Source organism: Bombus impatiens, unplaced genomic scaffold, assembly GCF_000188095.3.
Source record: "Bombus impatiens unplaced genomic scaffold, BIMP_2.2 scf_0217, whole genome shotgun sequence".
Lineage (NCBI taxonomy): Eukaryota > Metazoa > Arthropoda > Insecta > Hymenoptera > Apidae > Bombus > Bombus impatiens.
Genome location: NT_176636.1, coordinates 1,573,523 through 1,588,909, shown reverse-complemented (window position 1 = coordinate 1,588,909; position 15,387 = coordinate 1,573,523). Strand labels below are relative to the sequence as shown.

At 35.9% G+C, this 15,387-nt stretch overlaps 1 protein-coding gene across 3 annotated transcripts in view; it reads right to left on the bottom strand.

The window, feature by feature from the left end:
• LOC100745091 (IQ motif and SEC7 domain-containing protein 2) overlaps positions 1-13,811 on the bottom strand; it is a 142,922-nt gene extending 129,111 nt beyond the window's left edge. Inside the window, exon 1 of one of the 3 annotated variants that reach the window (XM_012383455.3) lies at positions 13,251-13,811. In XM_012383455.3, coding sequence (XP_012238878.1) covers positions 13,251-13,480 — 230 coding nt within the window. In that variant the 5' untranslated portion in view covers positions 13,481-13,811. The remainder of the gene's footprint in view (positions 1-13,250) is intronic. The other 2 variants (XM_003488149.4, XM_012383453.3) reach the window with 2 other exon arrangements.
• Between the last annotated feature and the right edge of the window lie 1,576 nt (positions 13,812-15,387).

Sequence of the window (15,387 nt, the reverse complement as noted above, 5' to 3'; positions counted from 1 at the left end):
AGAAGAGGAGAAAACAGAAAACCAAAGGGGAAACAGTTCTATCACTAAGATCACGTGAAGTCCAATAGTCAAATTTCCAGAAACGATGCAATGAAAAATTATAAACAGAAACAGGTTCCACTTATCAAAACATAAGATTATCTTCGTGCCTTAAAATGCTACTGTTATTACAAAGAAAGATTCCAATGTTGTAAGAAGTGTAGCTTTTACAAACGAAGAATCAAGAACCAATAGACGCTACTTATCAAAAAATAATTTAATTATCTTCATCCCTTAGAGCATTACTTTCGTTCCAAATATTCCAAGTCCTATTTCAAGTAGAAAACGAGTTCCAACACACTGATAAACGAAACCTTCCAAATTAAAAAATAGGAAGCCTATCGTTTGTCAAAGGTTACTCTAATTATCTTCATCCTCCTGAGCGCTATTTTTATTTCAATAAATTTTATTTTAAATATTCCAAATCCCACATATATGTAAAAAAAAAAGAGCAAAAGATATTTCAAAAGAGGAAGGAAAAATGTCACAGGAACAGAGATATCGTATCCGAAAGCCAATGAATCGGAATTCTACTTTGGCCTGGAGGAAACTGTCGGCTCGTTCAGCGTGATAGGGACAAGAACACATCTGTTGGACGCGTGTAGGTTGTCGACCGTGCGAAACGGCAATTACTCTGGCCATTCCGCGGAGACAAATCTTTCGACCCATCGAAGACGCAACGACACGTTCCCTCCAGATGGAAGCTGGGCTACACTTGTGGAAACTTATGTAGGACACCTCGTGTATACGACTCTCTTACGTTTCCAAGAAGCGTAAATCTTTCTTTGGTCACGTGGAACACGAACACACACGTGCCGTAGTCCTTTGTTTCGGATCGCAGTCTCTCGCTTTTCTCGTTTCTGTCTCCTCTTTTCTTTTCAGCATCCATTTTCACTTTTTCAACGGCGGTCTATAGTCTACGGGCGATTATATTTCACTGCGAGTGTCGTTTAACTCTCCTGCGTCCTGTGACTCATTTTTTATCGTATTTTTCCATAGTTGGAAAATTTCTGGACACGGTTAGAATAATCATACTTGTCTATAACAAGTATTAACTTGTTAGAAATAATTAGCCTTGTCACTGCGCCACGCCAGAAAAATTACTGAGAATTCTCAATGCGAGAATTGATTGTAAATTTTAATAAATATAAAAAAAAAGCAGTTAGAACAAGCTTTGGCTTATAATTCTAAATAACACGGTAACGTATGAAACCGTAAAAAAATAAAAGACGCATAGCACACCCCAATTTCCCATAACCAGGCATCGTAAAACTTGGGGAATTTTTATTCAAATTAATACGACACAGCTAGCGATAAAACGCACATACGAAAAATCCTTCGACTTCGAAATTCGTCAAAATTGATATTCCCTCTTTCTCCCCTCTACTCTTCGTTTTAGTCCGAGTTGCGAAATTTTACAAGCAGTTCCGCGAGCAAATATTATATGTGTAATAATATTTGTCATAAATTGTGTAATAATTTTATAACAAGCATAGATATATCTTCGGGAGAAAAGATTCAGACGATGGAAGAGCGAACGTTTCGCTTTAGAGAAGAACAGGGGCGGTTTCACGCGTGGCCTTACGCCGTTCACCACCCAACGATCAATGTGGCACAGTTCCAAAAACGTTAGATCGTGTGCAGTTGCGTCTTTATTGGGCAGGGAAGGTCATAAAAGCGAGACCTACTGCAAAACTGGGCTATGCACGCGTCTGATTAGTATTTCTGGTGCAGTTTCCTGTTTCCTGGCAACTTCTTCCTCTTCTTCCTACCGTTTATTTTGCTGCGACACAATTTGGCGAGGAAAAGAAGGTTGCTCCAGATTCCACCCAACTTTTATTCAGTTTCATTCGATTATTCCTTCCAAACACCTTCTTTCTCCCTTTCTCTTATCTCCAATCATGAAAGATCGTCGAAATCGTAAAACCTAGATTCTTTGATACAGGAAGGCGTACGAGCCATCAAAATTAGGCGAAAAATGAAACGCGACTGTGTTGTTTGAAGATGCAAATTTGTCAGTGTCCTTGATTATTTAGTTAATTTATTTCAATTTATTCCAGTCTACTCGTTTCCACTCCATCACGTTTAACCGGTTAGCTGCTGTGCCTTTGAAAAGCGTACGCCGAAAACGTGTAGCGTAAAGTAAGCGACGACGAGTATACTCGTCGAACATGCAGTCTGTGTAGCTGTTATAATACAGAATTAAGTTACAGTGAAATCCTGAAATACTGTTTTATTTCCTTTCTCTTTTTACGCATGACGAGTATACTCGTCGTAACGCAAAATATTGCCACCTCTTCGTGACGAGTATACTCGTCAAAAACAGCTAAACGGTTAAAACAGCACAAAGCGAGAAATCCACATTCTCTTATGCAATGAAGTATATATATATATGTGTGTGTGTGTGTATGTACATATATGTAAATGAGGATTTCTAAAGAAGAATCGATATAGAAAATCAAAATGTTATAGATCCAAGTATTTTTACATTAACATAGAGGATGTAAGACAACACGTGCAACCCACTTTGGCAGCTGATTATACACCTAAAAACAATGAACAAAGTTCACGTAAACACGTACTCTATCTTGGTTTATGCGATACAGCGAAATTTTGTAAACAGAGCAAAGTCTATCGAAAATGTTGAAATACCAAGGTTCAGAATAGAACAAGCTTTTCAACAAATTCGGCGCAAGGCAGGAACATTGTTCAGGGTGTAACTGGATCCGCGACAACGCGTCTGCCAGGCTTCCCTTGAAATGTAAGCTTGTCATTTTCAGCGTCTCCCGTAGAGGCAATCGGACACGAGAAAATGAGAACAGAACATTGCCTTTGTTTCTTCTAATTCCAAATTCCATATCTCGCAAACGAAGTAAACGAAGATAGACGGAACGCTACGTTTGCACGAATCTTCTTCCTTGTTTTTAGCTGGACCATCGGCTTCCAAAGTGGATGGCACGCGTTACACCCTGTACAACGTTTCGTTCGTACGATAAATTGTGCAATACAAAATATACAAAGTATACAAAATATACAAATATAGAAAAATATATAAAAAAAAAAAATATAATCTATCGGGTGAATTCAATTGTTGCGTGAAAATTCGACAGATTACGGTATCGACCTCACTCTCGGTGAAAAACAATCTCAATAAAAAACAATCTCAGTATCTAAAAGAGCTAGAAAAATTTAGCGAATGTCCAGCTGGACAAATTGTAAAATACAAATTAAATAATAAAAAAAAAATATCTAACACGAAAAATCGTGACACGGAACCGTACGCGAGATGAGAAACGTTGCGCGCTATATTAACAACGATCGTAGTACAATATTCTTTGTTTCTTCGTTCAAAAAATTGTTCTTACCAGAATAAAATATACCAAATAGATTTTCGTCTTTAATTATCTTGAAATATTCGGAACATTCGACGATACTCGAAACACTCGTGTCTCTCGTTTTGCTCTTCTCGTCGATAGATGGAAGCATCTACATCCGATTATGTAACGTACGTGTACACATGGAAAGGACACATCAATACGGATGATAAATTGAGACGTCTTGGATATATGAAAAGAGCGTATTTCGTACGCGATTCGATGCATCGAGATTCAACTATATTTGGACGTAGAATAGAGTTACATTGAAATACAAAGAGGGATCAATTTATATCCCTTTATATTTCTTCCATCTCGAAGAACATACGTTTAACAGATAGATCTATCGCTTCGTTTTACCATGAACTATATACATTTGTATTTTTGCCATTACCACAGTATCTTGGTTATGTAATAATTCTATTTGCGCGTTGACAGTGACGTGTCCGAGTTTCCGGACAGATTTTCTTCTTGTTATATTGGCTTGGCAACTAAGTGGTTGCGGATTTTGTCAATACCACCTAATGACAAAATCCGCAATCACTTAGTTGCCAAGGCAATATTAGCTAGAGTGATATTTTCAAGAATTTTTAACAACATTCTACGACTAATATAACGGTATCTGCGTGCCATACTACTTTTTTTGAATTATCATACTGTAGCAGGTCAATATTTCTTAAGGTTCATTTGAATATTTCCAGTATAAAGCTAAAAATGTACTGTGACCGAGAATTCTTGCGCGTCGCTGTGTCCAGTTAATCTGCTAGGAGAATTAATTTAATGCGATTATTTTGCCGAAAATTTTACTCGGACCGTGAAAATAAAAATTCAAATGAATTATACGGACGAGATAAAAATTCACGCTTTGACAGAAGAAGTCTTTGATTAAATCTATCGCGCTACGTTATACGTTGAACAAATTTCGTCGACCAAAGTGGAATTTAAGTTTCTTTTTAAATGAAAGTTAAATTGAAATTTCTTTTAACTTCCGACCTTTACAGTTTCCATTATAGGCGAATGGCCGAATTAATTCGATATTCCTAACCATGTCTCACTTAATTATTCTTAATATTTTACATATTTTCGAACGATCGATAACGAAGAAGAAATATCTTCCTATACGTAGCGCGGGGAAAAATTCCAACTTCAAATTCGAGTATTAAAAAAAGAAAAGAAAGGGAGAGCAGAAAGATGAAAAGAGAGAATATCGAAAGTTTCCTTACAAATACAGTTATTTAGAAGATCGCGTTTCTGTTCTTTATACAACTTTGCGTGTCTTGATACTTGGCTGCTCTTAATTAACTTCCAACTTTCCAAGAATTAATAAACAGCCTGCCACAAGCCAATAACCGTAACAGCTGGTCGATCGTTCTCAACGATGTATCGAACGTTATCGTGATCAAACGCAGTTTGAGCTGAGCTACTTGTTTGCGCAGCTGTGGTTACGTACCACGAACAAAATCAACGTAAAATTCCGCGTTTTAGAATTTTAGAGATTAGCAGATTGCCGACAATTATTCCACGTAAAATTAATTTCCACGAACAATTATCGTTAGCATTTATTGATGCTTAATATCATGAACATTGCAATTTGTAAACGTAGGAATGGAAACTATACGACGACAAACTTGTCAACTGTGACAACTTGTAAAAAAATAGAGAGAGAAGAATTTGTGAGGAAAAGCGAGTTTAAAGGTAAACGCGTGACGTTTGGAAAAACTTTGGTAAATCGATTGTTTAAAAAAGGGCGAATTGAATCGGGACGAAAGTGGGAAACCGTGCGAACAGCGTTCCACAAGAATCTGTTTTTTTTTTTTTAATTTAGTTATTTACATTCACAATTTGTCCGATTTGAACATTTGGTAGAATTAACACAAGAATCTGTGAACTGAATTCTCAGAGATCGAATGGAACTAAAGCAAACGCGTCACAATTCTATAATATAATAAGTTTATAGTAAATTTTCCTTCGAAAATTCGGGCGACAGTTCCTTTTTTCATCGATCGAATCTGTCGCGTAAATCCGACTGGATGAAAACTAGAAAAATTGAAAAAACAAGAAAAAAAAAAGAGAAATTCTATTCGCGTCGCGATAGTTGTTCAGCGTGCATGGGATTCCCAAACAAAGTCCTAACGCGATCAAAACTGGCGGAAAATCGAGCGGACCAGTTAAATGAATATAAAAACGTAGAAATTCGATGCAAAAAAAATAGGCAAGTCGAACGAACGTGTCTCGACGAAAGGTAAACAAATTGGGAAAATCCCATTTACAGAAGCGACGCGCGTGGTTTCGCTGCGAACTAAATCTCCGAGCAAAAAAAACCTAATCTAATTAACGACCACTGAGATAAATACAGAATATCATGCGAAATAAAGGCCGGGATAGATGAAAGACGGAGCGAGATATCGTGCGAATCCAGAAAAGAAGGATGAACAGACTCGTCGAATAGGGTATCGATTTTAGTGGCGACAGACTCACACGTGGAAAGAATTGCACACGCTTTCGGTTGCAATATTGTGCAAGTACGCCGACCGGTTAACCGGTCACGCCAAATATATCCACACCTGGTAATTGGTCTGCCACGATTGGAAACTCGGAGAAATTTGACACACATTCGCCACACTTGTTTGTACACATTTATTTTTTTTACACTCCAGTTTTCTCACATGTCCAATGTCAGCCAATACCCTCGTACTATCCATTTTATTAGCCCTTTGATTCTACTTTCAATTAGCCCTGAAACGAACACACACAACGACGAGCATACACGCTATGACTGGAAGACAACAGTCCCATGGACAGTCGAACACCACTTCGATCCATCTTCGTTTGAAAACGTCTCTCATTGTCGCGAAGAATATACGCGAGGTTCGTGGAATTTTCGTTCATTCGTTCGAAAAAGTTTGTTCGTACGCGCGTGCATACGTTCTTCTAAATGGAAATTGTCACGTTCGAAGCAATTTCCATTGGATAGAAAATAGATTTTCGTCGATGTTTCTCTCGTCATGCTGAAAGCGTCTTTCGCAATACCACGCATCTATGGCGCGCTCTAGCTCTCGCTCGGTGATTTTCGGTTTCTATCTTCGATAGTTTTCGGAACGTTGTTCTCTCGTCATCTTTTTTCATCCTTCAGGCCGATACAGAACAGTCGCTGGAAGCCATATTGGGTGAATGGCGGTTGCGGTATCGATACCGCGCTATTTTTGCAGACAAAGTTTTTCAAAGCGATCGGTCTAAACGTTGCTTTCCCAACGAAAACCTCTTTCGTCGATTAATCGTTACGATCGACGACGCTGCAAAGCTGTCCACTGCAATCTCGCACCGAGTCCCTCGTTCCACTTAGAACACTCAACGATCCGAGATGCTCGTGCACGCATATAAATTAGTTAGAAACATTTACCAAATATCCAGCTGACAAATTGTAAAGTACGAATTAAATAAAAAAAACAAATTAAGACATGCTCCGTATACGGACAATACCATTTGTTCGATACTCGGAGGAGGAAATTAGTTTAACGACTCGTACAACTCAAACAGCAGCTACTCCTGAATGCGACTGTCTTACTCGCCAAGCTAAACGTACGTTGCACGAACAAACGCGCGCTGTCGTTTCTCCAAGACTGCGCAATGTTGAAGTATAAATTTTCTTTTTTTATATTTTAATTTGTGCTTTAAAATTTGTCCAGTAAAGTAGTCCACATTTGGTAAATTTTTCTAACTTTGTTGTATGGCATAACACGCGAACGGCTACCTCCAGATGGATACCATCTTCGAGTTTGTCTACTTTATTTCTTTGAGTTCTCAAGTTGAGAGATCGATCGTGAAACGTAAGCTGCACGAACACCGCACGCGTTTTCTTTTTTTTTATTTTTTATTTTAATTTTTCCTTTACAATTTGTCCAGTATGACATTTGGTAAATTTTTCAAATTGAACATCGCACGCGTGAACATTTTTTTATCGAGTCTGCCTATCGCGAGAAGACGAACAATTGCAGGAAACTTGCCCTACGAAATTTTCACGTCTCGTACGAATCGATCGCCAACTAACGATGCGTCTGATGCTTCACGCGGTATATAACAGTGCGAGGAAAAAAAAGGATTTTACAAGCACGAGTTTTAACTACGTTTCTTTCGTACTCGAGTTAATTTCAGTTAATTCTATCGATAAATTGTTAGACACCTGCGCGGGACTCGATACATTGAATTCTCAGCAATTCGAATATTCAAAATCGCTCGGCCACACGAGAAACGTGAATTTAGCCGATGGTGGCCTGCGCTTCCTAAATAAGGCATGTTCACGGTTGTGCGCGTACGAGGGCGCGCACCGAGCGATTTCTCACAAAGGCTCGGGTGTGGATGTGTGAATTCGCAAGGTTAAGCGTGCTTCGAGCCTCGTATCGTCCATCTGAACGAGAAAAATGGCAAGAAGAGAATCGTTCCCACAGGTTGAGTCAGACGGATGCGACTGCGATTCGTGTCCCTAGTTGCGCTTCGCTATTACGAACCTAATTAATCATCGATCTCGACGTGGAATAATCGCTAGACCGCGGTTTTTATGCATTTGCGAGAAATTCGAAGACGCGACGAAAGCGTCAAATTACACGTAACGCAAGAAAATATATCGCACAAATGTTCAAAATAAAGCAATGTAAAAAATGTAGCGAGACAAAAAGTCTTTTCGATCATATTGATAAGAGAAATAAAGCACGTTGTTAACACACGATCTCTTTAGGTGTGAGGTGTATGGTTAGGACAAATACTTAGGTAGTCCGATTGTCAATACTTCTTTTTTTAGAAAAATTTTAACATAGTATATTGATATTATCAAATTGATATTATCAAAAATTTGTATTTATTACAGTATATAGTAGGTAATTTTTTTTTGTATTAAATTATAGGCAGCAATTTAGAACACGGAATAACCTCTTCTCGGAATAATTATTTCTTTATTTAGTTTATATTCGAGACACCGTCTGCACTTCAGGCTAAACTTTTAGAAACTAATAAAAACAGAAGAAAAGAACATCGACGTCCATTCGTAGCAAACAAATGGTCGCCTTGTGATTCTTCCAATTTATATTACGATCCATGTACAAAGATAATTTATTTGCGTACTGAACGCACACACTTCTTATAACAATTCAAGGCAAACGATAAAGCAATAGAACAATTGATCGTTTCGAACCAGATATTTTTATCTTTGTACAGAGATACCAACAGATCGAACATCCTCTCAACTACTCAGCTGATGCGCTTCCAGTTAACGATATTTCCAGCTTTTGAAAAAGGAAAGAAATGCTCACAGCTTATTATTAAGATTATTAAGATTAAGAATATTATTTAAGATTATGGTAATTCCTATTCATTGTACCGCGTGCAATGGTTTGTAACTTAGAAATCGACTAAAGTAAATAGCACAGAATATTCCCAGCTATTGAAAATACGCTGGTAAAAATTGCTAAGATAAGGTGTATCTATGTATATCCACGGAGCATGTCAGCCCTGAACGTGTATTCGCAACAGCTGCGAGTATCGTTAGCTCAAAAGCGTACCGGCGTACCTGCTACCTGAAAATATCGATTCGTTGGTATTTCTGTAGGAAAACAAAGATACCCCATTTCAAATAATTAATCATCGTTTCATTATTTATAAAAAAAAAATTTTTTCTATTACCCGAAGCATTATAAACGCGCGAGTGATATGACTATGACTAGAGTACTCAGGTACAACGTACCGAGAGTATCCGGGTACCCGACGTCGACAGGTCGGGTAGTAACAGCTCTAATCTCAACTATCTGGCGTAGCCGAGTATCTGATACATGAGTAACAGCTGTAAGTACTAAGACCTTTGTTGGCGATTATACGAAATTCTAGCTCAGCATTGATCGCGTCGAATGTTCAGAGATTCCAGAATTTCGCAATTTACGATGCATCCAGACAATCGATAACATCGTCGCATAATCATCAAATTGACCTAAAAGAATGCAAATCTGAAAAGAACTACTTTTACCCTTCTAGAATGTTAAAATTGCCCTATTCCATCTATAAAAAAAAAAAGAAAAAAACACAAATAGTTACATGAATTTGTATTATTATATTTTAACCTAACTTAATCTGACCTAACCTAACCTAACTTAACTTAACTTAACCGACGAGGTATCACGTGCAAGAAGGATGAAACACGATAGTTTCCTAGAACCTGAAGACGATACGTATCAACGTATCTCGCCTGAAAAATCTTCGCACGCATATGAAATCGATCGGCCAGAGAGAATCGCGAAATGTACAGTTAGTTTTTCCGAAGCGTATTACGGGCCATCGATTGTTCGACGAGCAAAAGCACGATTTTAGATAACGCGGAGCGATTTAATGATCGACCCAATTTCACTACGAATAACAATGCAGCATGTGAGAGGTTTCCTGTGTTCTCCTCGTGTCGCAATAATCAATAGGAACAGCCCGGCTGCATCAAGGTTAATTGTCCGTCTATTAGTCACTGTTATCCGTAAAAAAAGAGCCTGCTATTCTATTAGCTTATTCAATTTTATCGCCACTCAGATAATTCTGCTGGTTATCAAGCAACTATCTATAAGAAATAAAAATGTTTTACTAAGAGAATTTCGACATTTTTGTATCTTACTATCGGGCTATCTGTAATTTTATAATTTCCCGATATTGCGTATATCGCATTTATCGTATTGAATAAATAATGCATACGTCGTGCAAATATTATTAGCTGGAAAATGTATGAAATTGAGAATATCGAATTTCTACTGCGTATAATTGTACTTCTCTCTTATTTCCCTCTTGGATATTTTATATTTTTATATTTTTCTTCGTACCGTCTACTCTTATTCCTCCAATTTTTCTAACGTTTCAGCATCTTTCTTTTTAATATTCCTTCATCCGTATCGTAGATCATTAATCGAACAATTTACAATATTTATTTTGATATTATTTGATACAATTACGATTGTAATTTTCTTCGCGCAATTTTTACACTTTCGTTACTTTCTTTGATATTCCTTGATGCACCTATTGAGAATTACTAATTGAAAGATTTATAACGTGGAGGATGTGAAACGGAAATTAAGAGTACGAAGAAGTTGAAATTTTGAAACAACATCGAAAGCTAATTATTATCGTTGCTTGGCACCGTGCATATTACACGTCGTTAAAGTGTTTATACATATGTATTGTATGTATAACGCATGTATAATGTATAAACTTGGAAAACATACGGACAACGTTGATCTGTTAAATGCTTAATTACATAATCCGCTACGACTGCCACGAAATAACGGAGAAAATCGATGCATAACATTCCACGGGCAGAAATTTTCAATGATGCAACTTTTACTAATTAGATTATGCGATGAAAATCGCACGAAACCGGTGAACCAACGAACGAAATAAATCGCTTCCTCGAAAATTTCTGTTGTCCGAGTTTTAATAAATTAATAGGAAAACACGTGTAACGACTTATATAGAAAAACGTTCCTTCGCGTTATGCTACTTTACGTTCTTTCGTTATCGTAAAATTAAATTGGTTCCTGATATCGTATAATGTTTCGCGAGACACGCAACGTTATTCAAAACCGATGAACAACTTTAGCGATTATGAAATTTCCACTCGATCAGAAGTTTCGCTGGAAAATTCCATACGCCGCGTGTATACTCATCCCCGATCACCAAACCGATCCGCATCGTTTATTTCATCGCGAGAATACCAGACGCAGTTAATTAAAAGAACTATCATAAAAGATTTCGCCGAGAAAGAAGAATAATGTTTTAAATTTACATATTAAGAGATGGAAATTCTTTAGCCTTCTATTATTTATCGTTGAGGTTATCGCGGTATATTCACACACACATATATATATATATGTGAATAACAAATTAGTAGTATCGATAAATAGACATAATCGTACGAAATTTCGTTTAAAAATACTCGAAACTGTAGTGCCACCGAGTTTGATAATATCGGTTACGATTTACGATATACGATCATAAACGGTTCTGATTGCACTAAGAAATGATCGTAAATCAAAATGCTTGTTCATTTGAAAGAATTAAAAATATGTTACTTCATTTTCAGTTACTAAATATAGTAATAATATATATATATATTATATACATGATTTTTAAGCCATATATATATATATATAAAGTATTTTACTAAATGGTTTAAAAATCATGTAATGTTACATTGTGCTATAGAGCAATAAAAATAAAGTTTAGATCTAATCTCCCTCGATAAACTCTTAAGAAGACCTAATATTTCGCTAAACAATAAAAATGATTCGAAAATGTTATATTACATTAAAATGTAAGTATGAAATAATAATTTAAAGATGATTATGGAGAAAGAAGTTCTTAATTTACAGTATCTTCTATGTAGCCCGTTAATTAATGATGTCGGTAATAACAAAATGGCGTATAATTTTATGACGAAACAAACTATGTACTTAGATCAGTTTAATATCTCCGCATCAGTGAGCAACGTTCGCGAAAGGCGTTAATTTAAAGTGTCGATAAGTATCGCGTGAAAGATACCAGAAGCAAAGAGCCGCTGATCCATTATTTATACGCCACTGCACTTCCACGCTGATATACGGACGCTTTGCTGAATTATAACCACGAAACCTTCACCTATGCTTGTGTAACATAATCGCGACACACAACCGGCGTGACGCGTCAACAATTTCTTCGCTATAAGGGCTACGTGTCATTGTACCGATCCGAATTGTAGTAAACACCGTGCCCTTTCCATGAATTCGAATAATATTACATTAGAATTTCACATTTCCAATTACGAATTAATATTTCACGCGTATACGTATGTATAATTATAGTATATGTGTGTATAATTTTATAAGAACTTATATGGTAGAATATAATATATAAGGTGACAAATAAAGGAAATAGGTATTAACGAAGTTACGTTAGACAAAGATGTAAATATCAATTTCAGTTATTCACATGGTATACAAATACTATCGCAATTCTTTCGTATTATACGAATCATGCAAGGTTCCACTATATTTCCACTGATAATATAAATAGAAAGAAATCTGTCAGTTAGGAAACGAGTATCTTTTTATTTCCGAAAAAATTTGTCGAAAATAATCTATTAAATATATCTATACATATTTACAACGCGTCGTATCCATTCATTCTACCGGTATTGTATATGTATATAACCTTTTTGGCTTTATACACTGGATAATGGATGGGACACTGCATAAATCGCATACCATATATTCTAACGAACACAATAAATCACGAAAGTATTCAAACACTTACCACAGAATGTTTTTATCAATAAATATATCAAATATGTATCGTACATAAAAGAGGTTAATCCGGAAATGCTATCTAATATTAAAAGAATATCTCGAGAAAGTTTTGAAGAAAGATTGCCAAAAAGAAAGAACTAGATTTCGTTAAAAATTTAATTAACGATATGCATGCAATTATTTTATGAAAAAGGAATGGCTACAAAATATGAACTACAACGTGATATTAATTAATAATACCGTATGAATATTTTTGTCTCAACGAGATGTTACCATTGTGTGAATCTCGTTTCATTATAAGTTACCAAAGAGTTTAATTAATATATGTTTCTGTAAATTTAATATTGCGAGTCCCTGTTCATAACACACAATTACATATAATTTGAATATCTTTAATCATATAAAAAATATTTCTCTCTTTATTTCCACGTTCCAATTGTCTACATGCTTTTGTCTCTCACTGTACATAATATGTTTCTGGGAGTGTTGAAATACTTTCGTCAACCACTGTAAATACAATAAACTTGAAAGAAAATACCTGTCATCCAATAGACGCGTAAGATCAGTCATCTCGCGCTCGAACTTAAATTTTGACACCTCGCACAGAAGGGCGTCACGTTCTCCGATGACCTCTGAAAGTTCACGTTGCAGCCTCTCGATCTCTGCATATTGCCGGCTGATCAGTTGATTCTTTTCCTCGAGGATGCTCTCGACGTCGGGGTCCAGAAGACCGGCCGGGTCACCGACACTTCCCAATACCGCGCTCATACCGTTTGTTTACTTTCACTGAGCCGCACCACACACGTTTTCGTCCCGTACTCGTTCGGCACTGGTACTTCGCCAACGTTTTCCACCGATTAGATAAAAAAAATCAACGACGATCACGAATGGCACGCGCGTCCACTATCAGCACGCGCCACGCGAACGAACGCCCCCGTCCCCATAACCAATACGAATATCACGCAGGATAGACGCTCTGCCCGTGAAAAAATCAACAAAGAATCATCCACGGCGCGGTACACCGTTTCAGCGCGTACTCGCCATCTTACATCTATTGCCACCTCTCGGCCGAATGCCAGTCCTGATTCACGATCGTTCCCGTGTTCCAATTCCGCCGGATCGTTTGTCCAGGGATACTTTCACACATGCGCATGCGCGCACCGCTGGAATGGTCTCGTTCCATTCCTAGCAAGGACCAACGAGAATTTATAGCACCTGACATCTGGTAGCGGAACCGAGAATTTGAAAATTTAAATTGACTTCGATAGAATTATTGTTGATATTTTTACTTATTTTTAAGAATGATTTTTAGATTTAAGGAAAAGGGTATTGTTATTTGTATTTTCTCGTGTTCTGAATGATTTAACATCGAAGAGATTTGATGGTATTTTGAAGAGAATTATTTTTATATATATTGAAGAATGAGTTTGTTGTAATTCGTAGAGGTAACGCTTAGGGCTTCGAAGACACACTGACCGATTCTAGAAATTGAAAGTTAAGGAAAGTGGTTGTTGAACTGCGAACGTTTATGCAAATTATATTTTCACGAATAAAGAAATATAAGCTAAATAAAAGTTTCTTTCACTTATTATATAATTCTGCACATTTTTACGCTTAAATGTCGTAGAAATACATAAATATTCTATTAATTATCTTACTAATTATTTTTCAAATTTTCTTTCTACCATAAATATCTATTTGTCAGAAATAAACAGATGGAAGAGTAATTTATCCAATAAAGAAGTTCTATTGGGTAGAAACGATAAACATAGTTGATATGTTTACCGTTTCAGAGGCTTACATGCCTTAGATTGGTAAAGCACTGTACCATTTCAAACTGAAACTGTTTGTTACTAACTGTTTGTTAATAAACAGAATATTTAAATTCAAATTGTATGATCTTTATTTCATTTTCTTTTAATAATAACAATTTGTCGATTATCTATCATTTATAAGAACTATTTGATAAACATTTTTAGAGCGTTGTTTCTTTAAGAAAATATTACTGTCTAAAAACTTTAATATTAGCAAAAGCGTCAATTAGAAAGAATTTTCGGTTACGTTTTTATGTAGATTTACATATCTTCTCTTGTACGATAAGACACACTATTTACATCTTCGTAATATTACGAACTCATATAACGATGTCTCAAATTCAAAATTAAAATGATTATAAAATTCTGTTTTATAGATTTAAACACAATTATCGAGGATTTTCTAGAACATTGATGTTTTTTTACATTTTTTAAATCACCAAATGTAAAGACTTAAAAATTTTGTAAAAAAATTTTGTACAACTGTAAATACAATCTCGCTTTGACAGCAATGTATAAGACTCATTGCTGCTACTGTTTGAATAGATGTAAAACTCGGAGGATTTCTTGGAATTATTTGCATAAATGAATATAAAACTAATGAATTCCTTGTGTAAATCAGCAACTCTTAAAATCTAACGTATCATTTAAATAATTTTAAAAAATATGAATATGTGAAAAATCCATAATGATAATATTCAAATGTATATAATATCGTATAATATGCGAATTTATTAATCCTCAAATATAAATTTTGTAAATTTCAACTAACAACTGTTCTATTTAATAGAAATACAAGTAAAACTATATATATTATAGTACATTTCGTACTATTTTACATTTATGAAATAAAATTTATTA